A 20,398-nucleotide genomic window follows, 5' to 3' on the forward strand; every position below is an offset into this window, starting at 1 on the left:
AGGATGACTCTCATTGCAGCACTATTTATAGTAGCCCCAGACTGGATATGTCCTGAATCCTGGTTGTCGGGAGAAGGGATAAGGAAATGTGAACAGCCATACCATGGATTATTATACTGCTGAGAGCAAGAAGGTAGCACAAGAGTGCCGAGGATATGGGGCTCATGGATGTACTGAATGGAGACAGCCAGACATAAAGGAGTACACAGTCCTGTTGGAATTGTTTATAGGGAGTAAAACAGGTCTATGCTGTTGGGAGTCAGGAGAGTGGTGGGACAGGTGGGGGAGGGGTGCTTGTGACCTGAAGAGGGGCACCAGGGGGCTCTGGAGATGGTCCCGTTTCTGTTCCTTGGTTTCAGCTCCTGGTGCCCAACACTTTGGTTTATGGACTGTCCCTGAGCCATACATGGGGGACACCTGCTCCGTGTTTGTACATTTTACACTCGATGAAACGTTGTAAACCCCAAAACTCAGGGACCCCTTTACAAAGCCCCTCTTGAGCTCCTTGAGGGGGAGGCACTAAAATTGTCACCATCCCGTAAGCACTGGCTTAGGAAATGTCACCATCCTTTGTTGAAAGTGTGGAAAGGTAAAGGGGATGACAGGTTCTCAGAACTCAGGGGTTGGTGAATTCCGGGATTTCAGAATCAGGAATCCTCTGCATTTCCCAGCTGAAAGGCTTTGGAGTGCATCTGGTCCCACCTTCCTGGCGCACGCCAACCCCAGCCATAGCCCAGGTTCTCTGGGAAGGGGTCCATCCCAGAGCTGCTCACAGGCCCAGGCCCTCCCTACAGGCCCAGGCAGCACGCAGTCCCCAGAGAGGGGGCTGGCTCTTGCAGGGTGGGGTGGCATCTCACACCAATCACTTCTCTACCTTGGCTAAGGCGCCACACTCCCGCACTCCCGACAGGCAGCCAGGCCATTATGGGGATAAATATAGCCTCAGACAGCACAGCGAGGGAGCTGCAGCAGGGGTCTGACTCCCCCTGAGGCCCCCAGCTTCCATCAGACCACACCCAGAGGGAGGCTATTCTCTACAGCCCTCCCACCCCCACCGCCAATCACCAAGTTCTGGCCCCTGGGGAAGAGGGCCTCCCTGCTTCAGCTCAACCTTGGTCCTAGGCCTTGGCGTGTGCTTCCCCAGCCTGTCACTCACTGGTGCAGCAGGCCACCAGGTGGCCTCCATCCACGCCCCCGCCCCACCCAGGCCTCAGCTCCCTCATCTGCAAAGTGGAGCGGGAGATGGCCTGCCCTCTGCCTCCCAGGGATCACGACAGGGGATGGGTGTGGATGTACTCTGGGATGCAGAGAGTACTTCAGGGATCTCAGGAGTGGGCCTGGCCGAGCTAGGGGGTGGGGATGGTGGTGGTGGATCAAGCTAATGGAGGATGGAGGGCATGGTGATGGTGGCCACCAGCCAAAGTCATTCCAATCTAGCTTCATTCGAAGGGGGTAGCCTCAGGGACGGAAGCAGCCCTGTGGTGCCCATGCTCACCTGGCGATTACCATGGCAAGACTAGAGACAGGGGCCCCTAAAAGTATATGAACTCTTGCAAGTGCCTTCCTCTGTCTGTGCCTCAGTTTCCCTGCCCATGAAGGGCTTGGGCTCCTTCCAGCCTTGAGGAGCCTATAGCCACCCCTCAGTCTTCCCTGGGGGGCTCTGGGCCTCCGTCCAGGCTCCCACCCAGAATCTCTGAGCTGATGGACGTTGAAAGTCCTCTGGGCTCACCCAGTACTGAATCCCCTCATGGGTTCCCTCACCTGGTGGGTGGCCAGGCACCGCTGCTCACACCCCTCTGCAGGCGGGGCTCTCCCCACTCTTTGTGGACGGCTTCTAGCATGCTGCCCAGCCCACAGCCTGCCACAATGAAGGGCCACTCTCACCAGACAGCGGGGAGAGGCTTCTCCGTGCCAGAGAGCAGGTGCAACTTCAGGCCCACACCCTCCTTAGCAAGGACATCACCATTTGCCCTTAGGCTCTGGGTCCCAGCTCCCAGGAAGTCCTCCCTGAGAAGGAAAAAGTAGCACGGGCTGAGTGTGCCTGGCCCTGTCCTGAGTTACAGCATTCCACTGAGGCCTCCCTGCAATCTCAGGATGTGTGCCCTCTTACAGGCACTCCATTTTACAGATTGGAGCACCGAGGCACAGAGAGGTTATGTAAACTGCCTGCTAGAGGTTGAATTACGTTCCCCCAAAGGCTAAGTTGAAATCCTCACTCCAACCCCTTACCTCAGAATGTGATCTTATCTGGAAAGACAGTGGCTACAGACTAAGTAGCTAAGATGAGGTCAGATGGCAGTAGGAGGGGCTCTTCTTAATCCAATAGGACTGGTGTCCTCATGAGGAGGAGGACGACAACGACTCCAAGGGAAGGAGGCAGAGAGTGGAGTGATGCTGCCACAGCTCCCAGGAGCTGGAAGAGGCAAGGACGCACCCTCCCCTAGAGCCTTTAGAGGAGCACAGCCCTGCCAACAGCTCAAATTTGGACTTCCAGCCTCCAAAACAGAATATATTTCTGTGGTTGTGGGCTGCCCGGTTTCGAGTCCTTTGTTATAGCAGCCCAAGAAAACTAATACACTACCCAAGGTCATCCGTCAAATCAGAGTGACGCTCGGCAGCTGGGCTCCCTGCGTCCACGGTACAAAGCACACCCTCCTGAGGGACCACAAGGGTGACTTGGAAAGATGGCTGGGGTCCCAAAGGAGGTAGGGGTCAGATGGCGTCCTCTGCTGGGAGCTGAGCACACTCTCTTCTACATCATAGTGAGGGGACAGCCAGGTCACAGCAGGCAAGCCAGATGCCCTTAGCTCCCAGCAAGACACAAGAGTCACCAACGGGGACAGAGGGCTTTTGGAATACACTAAGCATGTTCCTACCTCAGGGCCTTTGTGTGTGCTGTTTTCTCTGTGTAGGGCACGCCTCCCTCTTTCATTCAAAAATATACACTGAGCACGTGCTGGGCACCAGGACAGCTGGGATACAGCCATGAACCACAGACCAATGCCATGGACTAGCATGTCTGCTCGAATGTCACGGCTTCTTCCTTGAGAGGCCTCCCTGACCTCCGCACAGCACCCTGCAATCACACTCACTTCATCTTGCTTTATTCTCTTTGAGGTATTTTTCTACTATCTGATGTCTTCCTGCCTCCTTGTCATTTGTGAGCCCCTCTCTGTCCCCCCCATTCCACTCTGTGCTCCACGGTAGTACCCCCACTTCAGCACATCCTGGCCCAGAGGAGCTGCTCAATAAACGTTGCTGAGTGACAACCAGGTGGCCGCACAATGAATGAGAGGTGGGACCCAAAGCCACAGGTGGAAGACGAATCACACTGATACATGGCCCTCTTTGGCTTACAGGCCCTTTCATTTTTTTTAAAAGATTTTATTTATTTATTCATAGAGACACAGAGAGAGAGAGAGAGAAGCAGAGACACAGGCAGAGGGAGAACCAGGCTCCATGCAGAAAGCCTGACGTGGGATTCGATCCAGGGTCTCCAGGATCTCGCCCTGGGCTGCAGGGGGCGCTAACCCGCTGCGCCACCGGGGCTGCCCTACAGGCCCTTTCAAAGCTGCCTGAAGAATCCCAGGAAGAAAGCAGTGGGGAGAGCTCCTGGTAAGGATCCCCATCTCCTAGATAAAGAAACTGAGGTCAGAGGGGTTAAGAGCCATGGCCCAGGTCACACGGGGACAGGGTGACTCTCCCTGCACACCTTGGCGCCCTGGGTGGGCAGCCAATAGTAGCAGCCACCACCTCCGCCTCCTCCAGCCCCCAGCCCTCCAGAGCCAGGCTAATCGCACCCTCTGCAGACACGTGCCTCTCCCTCCTCCATCAGCGAGCCCGCTGCCCTGTGATGGTCCCCGGCCCTCAGCAGGGTGAGCAGGGATGCCTCCCAGAGACCCAGGAGGGCAAGTCAGGACTCCGGCCTCCATCAGCCAACATCACAGACCCCTTTAACAGGAGGCTACCAGGCGGGGCAGACCCAGCCATTCATCTGACACTTGCCGAGCGCCTCTCTCAGGGTGGGGAAGGGCCCTGAACAAGGTGGACATGGGCCTCACCCATCTGGGGGGGGGCACTCCTTGGGGAGAGGGGCAGATAATAAGCTGAAACACAAATGAATAAATAAGATGACCGCAGAAGGTGGCTCCTGCCCTGAGAAAAATCAGGCAAGGTGATACCCAATGAGTACGCAATTAGCCGCTAATTAGCCTCATCTCAGACCCCGGAAAGCCAGTGGAGAAACAAGTCCACTTGACCACGCCGTGGGCGCAGAGGCCGGGTGGCTCACGGAGGGGAGAGGGCACTGGGCCGAGAACGAGGAGGCAACCCCACCCACTCCTTAGGCAGTGCAGGACCTTAGGAGGCCATGACTCCCCTGAGGCCCCCCTAATCTCCTTCTGCACAGTGGGGATGGGACAGGATCATCTTTTTCTTCATTTGCTGCTTGCCCAGATCCTAAGGTGACCCAGCCTCCTGGCTCCCACAGAGTCCATCCTGTGTCCTGTGGGAGGCAGAGGCTGGGCAGGGGGAGAGGATCCTGCCCCCTTTCTGAGGCCAATTCTCCAAAGGAGAGGAGGCTGGATTCCTGAAATGACTGCCCCTGATCCAGCAGCCCCTGTAAGGGTTTCGGGGGGAGGGATCTTCCATCAGGCAGATGGGACCCTGGCCCTGGGCTGAGGGCTTCTCAGTAGGAAACCTTGCTCCGACAGGAGTGAAGGAATTCTCAGAGAATGTTCCTCTGTTTTCTGTCACTCCTTAGAGCCCTGAGAGGCCAGCCCAAGGAGCAGGAATGGGAGCAACCATCGGATCCACTATCCCTCTTGGTATCCTCCTTCCCACTTGGGACTCTGTAGTTTGAACGGCTCAGAAGTCTGACACTTGGCTTCTGAGGCTCCTCTCTCCAGGGAGGAGGCAGGAGAAGGGGGAGGAGCAGTTTGGCCTGAGAAAATCCCAGAAGGCATCCTCAGTACACTCCTTGGGTTTGGGGGCTTATGGATATTCCCAGGAATAATGATACTGACAGTCAACAGAGATTGGGGCTTTTCAGTTGACCAGTCACAATGCTGGCACGTGAGCCCTTTATCACCCAATTCAATTCTCGCAGCTACCTTTAAATAAATACACAATTACCCTAAAAGATTATAAAGGTATATAAAGTATTGTTCTCACTGCTTTACAGGTGTAGAAACTGATGCTGTATCCCTGGCCCTCCTGGCCCTCCTGGCCCTGAGTTTTAAATTTTCACAGCCCCCAGGAAGGGAGGGTTACTTTGAAACACTGCACATGCCATTCACGCAGTGCACCCCACTTTGCAGAACCCATGTCTCCCAGTTCCAGCCTCCCAGCAGCCCTATAAGCTGGAACGTGGCATAGTTTGCTTCATTTTACAGATGGAAAACCTCTGTCCGAGCCCAGCGGGCCAGAAAGCACAGACAGGAAGTGGCAGGGGCAAGGAGGATCCAAGCGTCAACATTCTCGGTCCCTGGTTCTTTCCATGGAGAAACAGGCCTGGGTGACCCCTCCCAGTGGCCAGCTATGTTGACTCTCTGGGGCAGGACCAGAGCACACCAGGCCCTACGCCAGAGGGATTGCAATAAAGCCACTCCTTTCTGTTTGTGTCCAGCTTCCAGGCACACAAGTCCTTGATGATTAGCCCATTTTACAGATAAGCAGCGGGAGGCTCAGGGGGTTGGAGTGGCCCCCAGGCCACCGGTTCCCACCCAGGTCTCCCAAAGCTGCTCGGGAGACTGGCCACCGGCAGGCTGCAGCTGCTGAAGGTTACAAAGGGGTTCCTCCTCCCATTACTGAAGCCGTGGGTGCCCCAAGGAATGGAAAAAGCCTTCCACCCATGGGTGACAGCCCACACCCGGAGGCAGGCAAAAACAACAAAGGCCGCTCTTAATTCTCCCAGATGCCTTGCCGGTGTCACTTCCCCGGATACATAACGGGGCTGGGAGAATCACAGGCAGCAGGACGAGCCCTCAACTGGCTACCAGAGCTCTGGGGTCCAGCCCCACTTGTGATCCTGCGCACATCACGGCCCCCTTCGAAGCAGCCCCTCTCTGAGGGGCTCGTCCACGGAGGGCGCGGAGGGCGGGGCTGGGGGATCCGGCGGGGTGCGAGGAGGGGGTAAGGCACCTCTATTCTCGGAACGCAAAGGAAGCAGGAGCCTTGCTCTTTCTTTCTCCCCTTGTCCCCCCCACCCCACCCCACCCCCTTAACCACACAGGTGCCAGACAGCTTTGGCGAAAAAACTAGTTTGCAAACACTCTTCGACTTCTGGGAAGCTGCCCGGCTCCGCTCCCTCTTCCAGGGCTGGGAGCTGGCTCCCAGGCTGTGGGCGGCGGCGGGGATCCTGGGGGTTGAAAGCAGGGTGCGGGGGGCCCCCGAGCCAGCCCCACCTCAAGTCTTCGGCAGCTCCGACCGTGGCGGAGGCTCTACCTTCCCAACGCCCCCAGGCTCCCTGCGGGAAAGGCAGGCGAGTCCCCCAACGGCTGGGCTGGGCTCGGACCCGAGCGGCGCCACCCTGCTCCCGCACCTCCCCGCTTTGCCCCCGGCGGTCGGGGCGCAGCCGGAGCGCCCCCGCGTGGCCGGGTCGCAGCTGAGTCACCCCGCTGGGGGCGCGCGGGGGGCGGGGGCTTGGGGCGCCACGGCCCCCGCGGCGGGACCCCGCTTCCTCCCGGCCCGCCACCGCGCCAGAAGCCGAGCCCCAAGGCCGAACTTAGCGCTCGCGCCAGGGCGCCCCCCGCCCTCCCGCCCCGGGCCGCCCGGGCCCCACTCACCGCGGGTCCCGCGGGCGCCGCCGCCCTCACGGCGCCGCCGCCTCTGCCGCTGCCCGCGCTCCGGGCCGCCGGGGCATCCCGGGGCGCTCCTCTGCTCGGCGGGGCCCGCGGGCGCGGGACGGGCTCAGGGTGCTGCCCGCGCGGCCCTCGCCAGCTCGCGTGCGCTCCGGCCGCTCGGGGTCCGCGCTCCTCCGGGCGGCGGCGGCGGCGGCGGCGGCGGCGGCGGCTCGGCTCCTCCCTCCGGCCGAGAGGGGGCGGGGGTGCGGAGGGAGTGGGGAGGCGAGGCGGGCGCTTCCTGGCGGGGCGAGCGCTCCCGCGGGCGGCGCGGAGGCGCTGTCCCGCCCGCCGCCCCGGCTCCGAGCCCGCGGCTGGCGCGCCCTGGCGCTCGGGGCTCTCGGGGCCGGATCCCGGGGTCCGAGCGCTCGAGGCCCGAATCCGAGGGTCCGATCGCTCGAGGCTGGGACTCCGGATGCGGCGCCGCTGCTTCGCACCCTCCCGGCGGGCCTCGCCGCAACCGCGGGCGCCTGCGAGGTCCGGGCACCGTGCGCCCCGGGCCGCGGACGCGGGACCCGAAGGTGGGCTCAGCCGGGGCCTGGGGGACCCCAGCGCGCTGCCTGCGGCCTCGAGCCCCGGGGCCTGCGCCGCGCCCTCGGGGGTACAGCGCAGGGCAAGGTTCGGCCGTGTTGACCAGCACTAGGACCGCAGTGTTCCCCCCACCCCCAATGGTAAAAGAGCTCGGCATTTTCTAGTCGCCAGACACTGGGAAGATGACACATATTTCTCTGACAGAGATGATAAGATAAAGACAGTTTCAACACTGCCTGGAGCTAGGTAGCGGGAGCATAATTAAGGGGGGCCTTGAGGCCCTGGCATCGAGCCCACCTCTTCCTGCGAAGGCCTTCTTTTACCCTAGAAGAAGCACCAGTTCTTAAGAAATGCATCTGTCGCCGGGGCTCCTGCTGCAGACCACCCAGCGGTGTTTATGTGCACACACAGGCCTCCAATTCATGGCTTCGGAGGGCTTTTAACCAGGTTGTGGGGGATCTCACGGCCCTGTCCCAAAGCCCTTGTCTCTGTGGCTCCAAGACCAGGAGGCACTTGGGTTGTGGTTTTTCCATTCCAGGTAGGAGAGGGTTAACTAGGAGACTCACACTGCAGCCTGTGAACCTCCCTCCAGTCTGAGTCACAGGCACTTTGCAGCCTTAGAGGGGCAACCACTAAAAACCCCAGGGCTCTGAGCTTTGTTTTCTGCCTGCCTATCCCCCAGCCCATCCTTCCCTTCCTCCAAGCTCTCCTCGCCTTTCCTCCATCGAGTCTTCAAAGCCCTCAGCCCAGCTCTGAGGCAAACCAGTCAGATCCAGCTCCAGCCCCACCTCCCCCAGGAAGCCTTGCTGGATTGATCTGACCCCTGAATCCCTTTCCTCTCCTTGCTTCAGGAGCCACCAGAAAGGCAGGTTCTGGGATGAAGGATGAACCCAAGGAGAGTCCCTCCCCTCAAGCTCCTCCTATCTCTGGAGCAAGCCCACAACCCAGGTAATTGTATTATTGATGAAAAAATGCAAAGATTGGTGGCGAGGTATCACAGAAGACCCAACTCAGCCATGGCAGTCAAACTACCTCATCCTTTGGGGCTTCTAGAGGAAGTCTCCTAGAGGAGTAGTTGGGCCTGCCCAGGGTGAAGAAGATCCTGGATCCCCGGCCAAAGGGAGAGACTATATTAAAGGTCAGGGATCAGAGGAATTCCACTCCTAGGTATCTATCAGAGGGAAATGAAAGTGTATATCCAAACAAAAACTCCTATCGAATGTTCATTGCAGTGTGGTTCAGGACAGCCAAAAAGTGGGGACAGGTCAAATGCCCATTAAGCAATGAACAGATAAACAAAATGTGGTCCATAATACAATGGAGTATCATTCAGCCATAGAAAGATGTGGTGTATACACACTCTGAACAAACTTTGAAAACATGATGCTCAGTGAAAGGAGCCAGTCACAGACCACATATTGTATGATTCCATTTCTATGAAATGTCCACACTAGACAAGTCCACAGACACAGAAGGCAGCTTAGTGGCTGTCTAGGCCTGGGAGGAGAATTGGGGAGTGATTGCTATTAATTCCAGGTTTCTTGGGGGATGATTAAAAATTTCTGAAATTAGATTACAGTGATGGTTGAACAACTGTAGGTATACTCAAACCATTGACTTGTATACTTTAAAGGGGTGAATGTTATATCTCGAAGCTGTCTACAACAAAGTCAGGGATCAGGAGGGGCCAGAGGTCAATTGATTAAGGCCAAGTGTCCAAAAATGTGTTGATTCCACACTCTGCCCTTGATTCATACATAATGCAAGGACGTTATAGCAACATGTTGAAGGGAGTTTTTCCTCGCCCTGGTAGAGATCTCTCTGCAAAAGCAAGAGGCCTGGGTTTCCTAAAATAGGTCTATATTGTGTGTGTGTGTGTGTGTGTGTGTGTGTGTGTATAAAACATCTGCCGTCTGGGTATTTATGTCCACAGTCCAGGCTGCCTGGACAAACAGATCAGAATAATCAGGGTTGCCTGTACACTTTGGTGTGCTTGTGAATTAAAGACATTCAAAAGAGCACTACCTGTGTACCTGGCCCTGGCTGGCTTTAGGCGTGTGTGAAGGAGTAGAGGTTATTTATGCTTCATCACAAATCACCCTAAACCTTGTTATCTATCTCACAAGGCTTTGAGGAAGGGGTCACTTGGCCTAGCTGGGGTGGTTCTTGCTTAGGATTTCTCAAAGGGTTGCAGTCAGACCATGACAGGGACTAGAATTATCTAGAAGGCATATGTCTGGCAGTTGAAGCTGGTTTTCCGCTGGGACTTCAGCTGGAATTGTCAACTGGAACCCCTATCTATGACCGTTCCATGTGGCCTGGGCTTCCTTGGAATATGGCAGCTGGTTTCCAAGAGTGAACATTCTAAGAGAACCAGGTGGAAGCCTTGTTATCTTTTATAGAACCTTAGCCTGGGAAGTCACGTGATGTCACTTCTGCAGTGGTTACCAGCTCACTCCATAGATCTGCCTCTCAGTGAGAGGCCTGTCACTGTCATATTGTGGAGAGCATGCAGGACAGGTGATATTGTGGTGGCCGTCTTTGGAAAATACCATCTGCCACAAGGAGTTGATGTGGAGACAAACCCCATGATGGAGACATCCCCTCAAGAATCTCATGGCCAGGATCCCTGGGTGGCGCAGCGGTTTGGCGCCTGCCTTTGGCCCAGGGCTAGATCCTGGAGACCCAGGATCGAATCCCACGTCAGGCTCCCGGTGCATGGAGCCTGCTTCTCCCTCTGCCTATGTCTCTGCCTCTCTCTCTCCCTGTGTGACTATCATAAATAAATAAAAATTAAAAAAAAAAAAAAAAAAAGAATCTCATGGCTGACTCCAGTGCCAGATTTCAGGCATAGAACAGTGGCTCTGGGTTTGAATCCCAGCCCCTCTAGTTATTGCCTGGGTGACATCAGTCATGCCTCTGGTGAGATCACTCAATCCTCTGGGCCTCAGTAAAATGGAAGGATAGATTTAGTATCTGCTTCTTGGGATGCATGTGGGAATTCAGTGAGACTGTCATGTGGATAGAACAGTACCCAGTGTGCCTAGACACCAGGACTATTTTTAAGTTCTAGAGTTGTGGTCACTGTAATGTAGGGATACACCATTGTAGGGTGAGGACACCCAGGCACCCCCTGCCTTTCCAGTCAGCCCCAGACACCTCTATCAGCCCCAATCTTGCACTGAAATACTTGTGTCAGGGTTGGGACCACAGGCCCAGCCCAGGAAACTGGATGCTTCTGTCCTAGGCACTCAACCTGGGGACCCTGGTTGGCCTTTGTTCTCTAGTGAAAGCTCCTTTTCTGTCACCTCCTCAGGGCAAAGGTCACTTTCTGGGCAGCCAGGGCAGGGCTGGAGTTTGTGTGGGATGAGCAACGAGGTATAGCTTCCAAGGGCCAAGGCCAGGGAGGACTCCAGTTATGGAGGCTGGGAGACACATGGGGTAGGAGTGATGTACTTCACCAGGGTGATTGCTGGGGCAGGAGGAAGACCAGCTGTTTCCAGAACTTCCTGAAACCAGCCTTCAGAGGATCCTTGCAAAACAGCCACTGCAAGGTCTTTTCCAGGAAGCTCGAGATGTGTCCAGAGGGTGTGTCCAGCTCTGGCTAGGGCCACCACCCTCTGGCCTGGCCTTGGTCATGTAGGGGGGTTGGGGGCAGAAGCAAGGCTAGTTAGAATGCACAGCCCTCCAGACTTGATTGGGGGAGGGGGTGTCTCTTTATGAGGAACACACAGACCTGCAGCCCAGGACCACCTCAACTTCCTTCTTGCTCCACAATTGGAACTGAAGCTCCACTGACTACTTGCTGTGTGACCTTGACAAGTCTTATTCCTCTCGGGGCCCCTGTTTTCTCCTTTGTAAAACGGAGTAAATTGTTGCTGAGATTATAGCTATGGGTCTAGAGGAGGTCATGGATAGTGCAAGCCCTCCAGAACAATAACCAGGCAAGGCAGGTGACAGAGGATTCAGAACCCTCCCTGGAGGGAGAATTAACCAGAAGGTCACCTTTGCAGCACTGGTGAAAGTGAATTCTTGTACCTTGTCTCACTTTGCTCATCCCCTCACTATACAGATGAGAAAACTGGGTCTTCTCCTAGGGGACTGAGTCACAAAATTTGAAAGTGGTTAGGAGAGTAGATCCTAAGAGCTTTCATCTCAAAGAAAAACACATTTTCTTCTTTCTGTTTTTTTTGTTTTGTTTTGTTTTGTTTTTTGTTTTTTGTTTTTTTTGTAACTCTAGGAGATCCTGGCTGTTAACATATTGTGGGCATCATTTCATGATATATGCTAGTCAAGTCCTTAGCCTGTATGCTTGAACTCACACAGTGCCTATGTCAGTTATATCTCACTGAAACCGGAGAGAAAAATGAGTGAAAATATAAAGTCATGAAACACAGGCTTGATTCCTGGTACTACGCCTTATTAGCTATGTGCCTTTGGACAAGTCAGGAAAAATCTCTGGATCTCATTGTCCTCCTCTGGGAAGAGACAGTCATTAGGATCCAGGGGACAAAAGAAGGTGTATGGGGCAGAGCCTTGGCTGGGCTTTCCCAGAGCCTTCATGCTGCACACCCTTGAGTCTCCACTGGTGGTTACATATTTGCATTGCCTGGGGAGCTTTCTAAATACTGTTTTTTAAAAAAGCCATTTTAAAAAGCTCCCCCAGGTGATTCTAATTGCAGTCAGGGGGAGCCCTATTTATTGGTGGACAGCCTCGGTTAGCTAAGTGTGGTCCAACAGGATAGACATCACTTGGGGGCAGGGAGGGCAGATGCTTCTTAGAAATGCAGAATCCTAGGCCCTGCCCAACACCTGCTGAACCAGACCTGCATGTTAACAAGATGCCCAGATGATTCAGTGCATATGCCAGTTTCCATAACTGTGATTTTATAGTTGGAGAACGAAGTATTACCCTGCAGTGGATTTCAGATATGTGTTTGGAGACAAGACAGAAGGGGCAATTTGGGAGGATCTGAGGGCTGTGGGGACAGGAAGGAAGACGGTGACTGCCACCAGAAAGGTGGAGATATTCAATCTGTAAAACCATAGGACAGAGGCCAAGTGTCAAAGTAGCTAAATGAGCTTCTGGCAGCCTTGCAGGCACTTCCTGGCCCGAGGAGGAATGTGATCGGGTCAGTCAGGCTGTGGCCAAGTAAGCGGTGTAATGAGAATGGCGCTCCCAGGTGCAGAACACCGCTTACTTGGCCACAGCCTGACTTTCTCTGAACTGTGTTTGTTTTATGTATATATTTAAACAGCTTGCTTTTCAGAGGAAGGGGCGGGGAGACTGGACCTCCTCAGTGTGGGTGGAAACACAGTCCAGGCCTCCAAGCACGCCGCAGGTGGCAGAAGAGGATGATTAATAAATTGAACGAGGTAAGCGTACCCCAGCCTGTAGTGGACCCAGCCTGCTCTGCGGTGCTGAAGCCACAGTTCATCTCAGGGCAGCTGCTGAAAGTTTCTGGGGTTTAGAACTCGGGCAGGGCTCAAAGGGAAAGAAGAAGAAGGAAAATGAATAAACAGCAATGAAGAATGTCCCTGAGCTCTGGGCTCTGCCGGTGTGCATTTCACCCGACCTACAGCTTCTGGATGGTGCTCTGTTCCTGCCTCCCCCATGACTTCCCTGGGCAAGTCATCTTCAGGCTTTGGGGGACTCTGACTCCAGTTTTGCATAAAGACAGAGACAGCACAAGGCCCCCTTGGTATGAAGGTGGACCCTGAGGGCCCACAGTCACCGTGGCATCATTTCCTGGGAACGTGAGACAGCATCCAGGATTCTGGTTTTCCGGGCAAACCTGCTGCAAACTCTGCCTGCCTAGCCCCTCCCCCATGACCAGGCTGATGGCACCACTCGGTGCCAGGTGTGCCCTGACCCTGGGCAGGGTACACCTGCCATAAGAGTGTCCTCCTGCGGGGTGTGGGTGCTTGGCACTTGGCCGGAGGACTTTCTCCTCACGCTCGGCGGGCGACCAGGGACAACACGGAGGGCGGCAAAGGTCAGGGTTGAGCCATCCAGGTGAGCCTCCGGCAGGCAGAACATCCCAGGCTCCTAGACCAGGTGGGAGCAGCTCCCAGCATCACCTCTTAACCCCATTCTGGGTGGAATGGCAAAGGAAGTAATCTCAGGAATCCCCAGTGGGCCAACCTGCCCTCCAGTGGCGCTAGGCCGCAACTGCACCCTGCCTGGCGCCTTCTCAGAGTGGGGTGCAGCTCTGGAGGAAAGCTCTCCAGCCATCAACTTGTTCAGCCCACAGGCAGGTGACAGAGTGGGTGCTATTCTCCTGTCATTTCAAGTATCTCTGCACCTCATATGATATTCAACTCTAAAGGGGGAAGGGAAGTAGCATGTCACCAGTCCTGCTGCCTACTAGGGACTTTGTATACCATGCTTCCTGCACGCCCCCAAAGGTCCTGGAGGCCAGGGGGTGTTACTAACTCAAGTCCAGAAATAGTTTCTGTCTCCGAAGACCAGCAACAAGCAGTCAAGTCACAGTCCATTCCACGCCCCTCTGACTTCCAAAGCCATGTTTTTTTATGTCCCACCCACCAGGGAACCCTTCCAGGTCAGGAGATTCTAGGCCTTCACAAGGACCAGGCAAACAGCGAAAGGGAGGGGCAATATTGGGGAGTGGTGGGGACTGTGGCAAACAGAGATGTGTGCTATATGTAAAGGGCATGGTCAAAAGACTCCACCGATTACTCTTGAGTGGGGACGTGGGGCCAAACACCCTAATGAAAGCTGAAGATCTGGATTTTCATGTAAAAGTTCTCAATTTTAAATACTGACGATTGATTCAGAAACGAGTTTAAATTTAATGCAAGTCAAACAAAGAATGTTTCTAACACCTTGAGCTTGTATAATATCCTCTTGGTGCTGCTGACTTGAGTCCGGAGTGGGGAGGCAACTTGCCCACAAGCCCATGACCATACGGAGACAGGGTCTGCACTTGGCCCCACGTCTCCTGACTCCTAAGCCTGTGCTCCTGTCTGTTCACCTCTCTGTGGTCTGTCCTTCTCTCCAGTCCCTGGGGCAGGGGGTAAACCACTCCTGACCTTGGGTATTAGCAGGACACATCAGACTCAGGGTAGAGGCTAAGACACGATCCACATTTATTGGTCTAATTTGGCTTAAAGTGTGGAAGGGCCATCCTTGGGCCTTCTTGAAAGTAACAAATACATCACATAGCACGTGCAGCCCCTGGGAGCTCACCCGGATCCTGCTGAGGTAGTGGCTGGACCCAGTGGCCTTGCCTGATCATCTTGGTAGTTCCTGCCCCCACACCCTTAGACTTGGCCTTTTCCATTACACAGGTTAGACTTGGCCTGTCCATTCCCAAGCCCTGTATCTAGATCTGGGCTCAAAGTCTTTGGAATCCAGCATTTAAGAGGAGGAGAGTCATCCCATTTACAAGTGGGGACACAGAGGCTTGAGGCAAGAGGGGACTCATCCAAAAGCCTCGTGGCCAAGTCCCTGGCTTGGCCCTCAGGCCACTGGGCTAGTCAGTGCTTGGACACTCTCCTCATCCCATTTCTGGGTGGAGAACATTCCCTGGCTTAGCTAGCTACTCTGAAAATGCAATGTATAAATACATACTTGCCTTTTAAAAAGTCATAAATTAGATTTTATACCAGCCTGAGGGTACCTGGCCAGCCATGTCATATGATGGGAACATTCATCACATGTCATATATGAACCACAGACCACATGTCCTGCCACGTGTGGTGCCAGGACCCATGCCACTGGCCCACGGGCCATACTGCAAGTCCCAGGTAACCTTGCATAGGATTCGGCCTCATGTGGCCTTCTGTGTCACATACCACATCATGACACTTTCACATAGTGCGACTGTTCCTGACTGGTCATGTGTGTTCCATGCAATACAGGGTAGTCTCCTGGTCATACTAGGCCCCTGGTCCCTTGCTGAAGATTCTAGCCTGACAAATATTGCCCTCCCTCCCGGGACAGCACACAGAGGCACCCAGCTGAGGCTCTTTTCCTGAGCCCTCTGTCCTGGTGAGTGGAAGTTGGCTTCACTTGGCTGGACTCAAAGGATCTTGAGGAGGCCATCAAGTACCCTGAAGGGCTTGCGGCTATTTGTCGAAGAAAGCGAAGTCCAGCCTGGGCTCCTGGCTCTGTAGATGCTGGACCATGGTGGGGGAGATGGGATTGTTCCAGAGGCTGTAGGGCACAAGGGCAGGCACTCAGCTATAGGAGCTGTTGGCTCCTCCTTTCGTCTCCATCTGCTGTCCTATCTACAGATGGGAAAGCCCAAGAGGACGAAGAGCCATGCCCCGACAGAGGTGGGTTAGACCAGCATGGCTACTCTAGGGAAATGGTGTCCTCCACACCCACTTCCTGACTTTTCCCACTCAGTCTTCATCCCTAGGAGCTCGTGATCCCAGCCAGGATCATGCTCATATGATACATATGTGCAAGAAGGAAAAAGCTCCCATTTCTTCAAGACTATACTTCCATCATTTGACATTGTCATGAGATACCGATTTCTATAGGACAAGACACTTCACTCCCATTTACTAGAAATCCAGCATATCAACTATATGAATGGCGTCCCTTAGAGGCAGTGCCCTTGTACAGTACACAACCTATACAGCTGTATGTCGTGGCTGTGATGATACCATTTTCAGTGCTTACTATGTGCTAGGGATTGTGCTCAGTGCTTTATATAATTGTTTGGTCCTCACAGCAACTGTCAGAGGTAGATATTATCATTGAGCCCATTTTACAGATGAGGAAATTGAGGTCAAGAGAGGTCGAGTCACTGACACAAAGTTACATAATTGGCAAATGGCAGAGCTGGGATTTGATCTAGGTCTGCTCGCTGCCGAATTCTTGGTGGAGAGATCCAAGTCTCCTCTGATAATCCCCAACCTGGGTTTTGCCTCCTTCTACAGGGAGTTCCCCTTACATTGTAGAGGTTGGCGAGGCCTCCCACCCACCATCTCTGCCCCTGTGAGCCCTTTTTACCGAATGACTTGGATGCCAGACCCTTGTGCCAGCCCTTCAGCCAGGAGCCAGGCTCCACAAGCTGTGATCCGATTCTTCTCCAGGCTTCGCAACGGAGAGCAGAGAAAGGGAAAAGGGAGAAACTGGCATGAGTGTGGGGGATGGGTTCCCCTATGCCCCCCTGACCCCAGGCCAAGATGCTTATGGAACCCAACAAACAACAGTGCAGCAGGAAGGCTGAAGGCTGAGACCCAGGGAGAGCTAAGGTCGGCAGGGGCTTGGACTAGAACATGTAACTCAGGGAGGGCTTCCTGGCAGGCAGGGGCCTGACCCAGCAGCCTCTTGGCTTTCCCCAGGATAGAGGTTCCCCTTCGCATCCTCCCCCAGTTCCGGTTTCCCAGGATGTGCCCCTCATACTCCATTCTCTTCAGCCGGCCCATCTGCGGCAGGACCCGGGCCAACTCGGCAGCCGCCTCGTCCCCGAGCAGATTCCAGGACAGCCTGCAGGGGAGGGGTCCTGAGGTCAGTGGCAGGAGATCCTTGAGGCCCAGGGGTAGAGACAAGGAGGCAGGTGGGGAGGGCTGGGGGCCAGCAGTGGAGGCTGCCATGCAGGTGCAAGAAAGGCCACTTGATGGTGTGCTTGTGGGCTCTCCCCGAAGACTTTTCAGGGCATAGGTGGTCCCTTCCTCCCCCCATTCCCATTTTGAGCTGCCTCAGGAACCCAGACAGCCTGGGATCTGGCTGTTGAGAGAATTCAGAGCACATGGTCTGCAGCAACCATGTCCTGATGCAAACTTCCACCCTAATATTCCATCATAATATTTGTCCTATTCATGCAGCCCATTTTTCTTTAAAGTAGTCTTCCCCACCTGCTTTTTTTTTTTCACTTTAAGAAATTAATCTCAGGGAACACTTATCACTACTATCAATGGGAAACCTTCACTGACAACCCTAAACAGAAGGTAGTTATAAGGATAAATACGGCGCAGACAACAGTATTGACTTCTAGCGGGATCCTGTGTCCTTCCTCAGGTGCTGAGCCTGTGGCCTGCCCCCTGCTGGTTACAAAAGGACACCCATGAAGAAAAACTGAAGCAGAACAAATTCAAGCATTGAGACACTTAACTCTCTGGCATGGTGGTATTTCAGGACCATGGCAATTAGGTTGCACTAGCTAATCTCGAATTTATCTTTGATATAAAGTAATGATCTGCTCTATGGTACACAATATTTTTTGGCTGATCAAAATAAATAAGGAAAATCACGAGCATTAGGTGTTAAAGATACCTTAGCATGGATGTGAGACTTGGTCTTCGGTGTCATGTAATGAATGAGAAGGATGAGAACTTTTAAGATGCAAACCTAGTAGCCTCTTAGAATCCCCTGTGTCCTGTACCTTAGGAAACAGCATTTTCTTCCATTGTGCAGTCAGGGTCCCAGCCCAGTCCTGGTAGTGCATCTCCCCCTGTGGCAGAGCTGCCCAAGGTCAGAGTGCCTCTGATTGCCAAGAGGGAGGTGGGCATGGCCAGCAGGCAGGGCGGAGGTCATGCTGGTTTCAAGCATTCTTCACTACCAACGGGTGGTTTGTAAATTGAAGCTCCAGAAGCCAGGAGACGTGATCTATCCAGCTGCCTCCCAAAGGAAGGTCAGGGGCAAAGAGCTTTTGGACACCAGCTAGCCTACCTCCCTCGGCCACTCCACAGTGAAGAAAAAAGCAGCAGAGCCTGAACGGACTTGCCCAATAGTACTCACAGCCAAAATGTTAAAACTTCCTAGAGAGGGAGTTTAAGTAGGAATGACCCTCCCCGTTTACAGATGGGGCACTGGTCAGGGAGGGAGGGGACCAGCTCTAGGCAGACCATGGCTGGCAGGCAGGCCGGGACCCCAGGTGCCCCGCTTCTCCCAGCACTCACAGGATTTCTTCCAGGGCTGGGCAGAGCACCAGGCTGGCAGCCAGGGGCTTGGCAGTGTGGTTGTCGATCTCACACGAAACCAGGCTGGAGACAAAGAAGAGGGCGGGAAGGAGGGTGTCTGGGTCAGGGGCGTCTCCAGCCAGCCTGCCCTCTGCTAACGGTGCAATCAGAGCAGGAAGGAGAGGAGTGGCCAGGGTTGGGGGGCAGGAGGGAACCTTAGGAAGCTCCCCTATACCTGAGGCCTCTGTTACTTCACAGGCCTTCCCAGGTGCCAGAGACAAGGGCTGCCCTTACCCCACCCCAGCTCCCCAGGTAGTCTCAAGAGGCTACTTACTCTATCTGCCTCAGCAGGGGGAGCCCCTGACAGAAATGCAGGACCCCTCTGGCCAGACTGTTCTCTGCCAAGCTGTAGGGCAGCGAGACACCTGTGAGAGGAGCCCCCAGATCCTCCCTGGCTGCCCCTGTGCCCATGCTTCAGGCCCCTGCTCACCTGATCTCTTCCACATGTGGGCATCCATCCAGGGCCTGGCTCAGGCTCAGCGCTCCCTTTGGGCCCAGACGGCTAGACGGCAGGCTGGGGGAAGGGGAGTGGGTGAGGGGAGCCTGGAGGACCAGGTGTGGGGGTTGGGAGCCTTCCCAGAACCCCCACACTCAGCAGTTTCAGGCCACACCATCAGACCATCCAGGTAACTGCCACCCCAAGCCCCCTCCCCATCCACACAGGACCCGGTGGGTATTAAGCACCCTGGCTTTTGGGTGTGAAATCCTAAGTTCAAGGAGGCCTGGCTGTTTCATGAGTAAGTAAAGTAAGCTCTCCATGCATCTCCTGGCTTTAGTCTCCTTGCCCGGAAGATAGAGGGAATAGAAACCCGGGCCTGGGGCTGCTGTGGGGGCTCCAGTGAGATCCTGGCATAAACCAGTGTTTTTTCTCCCGCCCACCCTTTGCTGACACTGCCTTACTCGCCCTCAGCCCTCAGACTGGCTCAGGGACATGCCAAGCCGAGCAGAGACCATTGTGCTTCTTTTGTAGACAAGGAAACTGAGACTCAGAAGGGGTAGTGGCTTGGCCGACAGCCCAGAAGGGGCTGGTGGCGACCCAGGACAAGGCCGGGTCTCCTGCCTGCCCTGCCCCAGCCTTCAGAGGCAGGGGAGGAGTGGGCAGGGTGGGGGCAGCTGGCCCCGGTACATCCCCCGCTCTGACCTAAGGCAGGGCTGCTCAGCCAGGGGGGCCTTGATCCCCTAGTGGCCCCAGGGCACCCCTGCCTGGAGGGATGGGGAGGACACTCACTGCAGGACCCTCAGGCAGCAGGGCAGTCCCTGGGCCAGGCCCAGGGCTGTGGTATCCCCCAGGACGTTGTAGCCAAGCCTGGAAGAGGAGAGGGATGAGGTGAGCACCGGGCTGTCTGGCTCCCCATCCCTGCACTGCCCTGTGCCCACCAGGGGACATGAGGGCCAGGAGGAGTGGGGGACGCTCGGGGTGGAGGGCCGCCGGCGGGCACACTCACATCAGCTCCTCCAAGTGCCTGCAGAGGGTGAGGGACTCTGCCAGCCGCGTCCCTCCAGCTGGACCAATGCCATTCCCTGAGAGGCTGAGGAGGACGGACGTTAGACCCTGGGACCCTCACGTCCCCCCACGCACTGCATCTGCTAGGGCCCCAAGAGACCGCACCCCCCGCCACACACCTTCTCAGCCTGATGGGGCAGAAAGGGCCAGAGAGGAGCCCGGCCTGGGCTGGCTGAAGGTCCCGAAGTCGGTGGGGCCAGGAGCCAGCCCAGCCCCACCACTTGGACTGTGACGTTGGGGGGAGGAATGTCACCGTGAGCTGGGGCCAGTGTGTCCCCAGATCACGGCATGGCTACTGAGGGCCCCTATCAGCAGGACTGACTACTCACTCTATCTTCCTGAGCTCCGGCAGTCCTGGTAGGACAGCAGCTAAGTGCTGGGCCCCGGTGTCTCTGATCTGGTTGTGGCTCAAGCTTGGGGAGAGAACAGTAGAGAATTGGCGCAATCCGCCTGCCACACAGGTCATATTGTCCACATCTCCCCTCCCAGAACAGAAGAGGAGGCTGCTGTCTGGAGGGAGTCCCCTCCTGCTGTGTCAGCTGAGCCCTTCACCCTCTTGTCTTCTGTTTAGGATGTTCTCCCCAGT

General features: G+C 55.3%; 2 protein-coding genes across 9 annotated transcripts in view; both read right to left on the bottom strand.

Annotated features, from left to right (window-relative positions):
- CPNE2 (copine 2) overlaps positions 1-6,931 on the bottom strand; it is a 45,936-nt gene extending 39,005 nt beyond the window's left edge. Inside the window, exon 1 of the mRNA XM_025447131.3 lies at positions 6,786-6,931. The gene's annotated coding sequence lies outside the window, so the exon portion shown is untranslated. The remainder of the gene's footprint in view (positions 1-6,785) is intronic.
- Positions 6,932-14,456: 7,525 nt separating this feature from the next.
- The window catches only part of NLRC5 (NLR family CARD domain containing 5), a 79,557-nt gene continuing 73,615 nt past the window's right edge, over positions 14,457-20,398 (bottom strand). For all 8 annotated transcript variants that reach the window (XM_025447382.3, XM_035713630.2, XM_035713628.2 and 5 more), the window contains 9 exons: positions 20,142-20,225; positions 19,754-19,837; positions 19,537-19,614; positions 18,739-18,822; positions 18,583-18,654; positions 18,249-18,332; positions 16,753-16,836; positions 16,357-16,440; positions 14,457-15,549 (listed from right to left, as the gene is read on the bottom strand). In XM_025447382.3, coding sequence (XP_025303167.1) covers positions 15,462-15,549; positions 16,357-16,440; positions 16,753-16,836; positions 18,249-18,332; positions 18,583-18,654; positions 18,739-18,822; positions 19,537-19,614; positions 19,754-19,837; positions 20,142-20,225 — 742 coding nt within the window. In that variant the 3' untranslated portion in view covers positions 14,457-15,461. The remainder of the gene's footprint in view (positions 15,550-16,356; positions 16,441-16,752; positions 16,837-18,248; positions 18,333-18,582; positions 18,655-18,738; positions 18,823-19,536; positions 19,615-19,753; positions 19,838-20,141; positions 20,226-20,398) is intronic.

Source organism: Canis lupus, chromosome 2 (genome assembly GCF_003254725.2).
Source record: "Canis lupus dingo isolate Sandy chromosome 2, ASM325472v2, whole genome shotgun sequence".
NCBI lineage: Eukaryota > Metazoa > Chordata > Mammalia > Carnivora > Canidae > Canis > Canis lupus.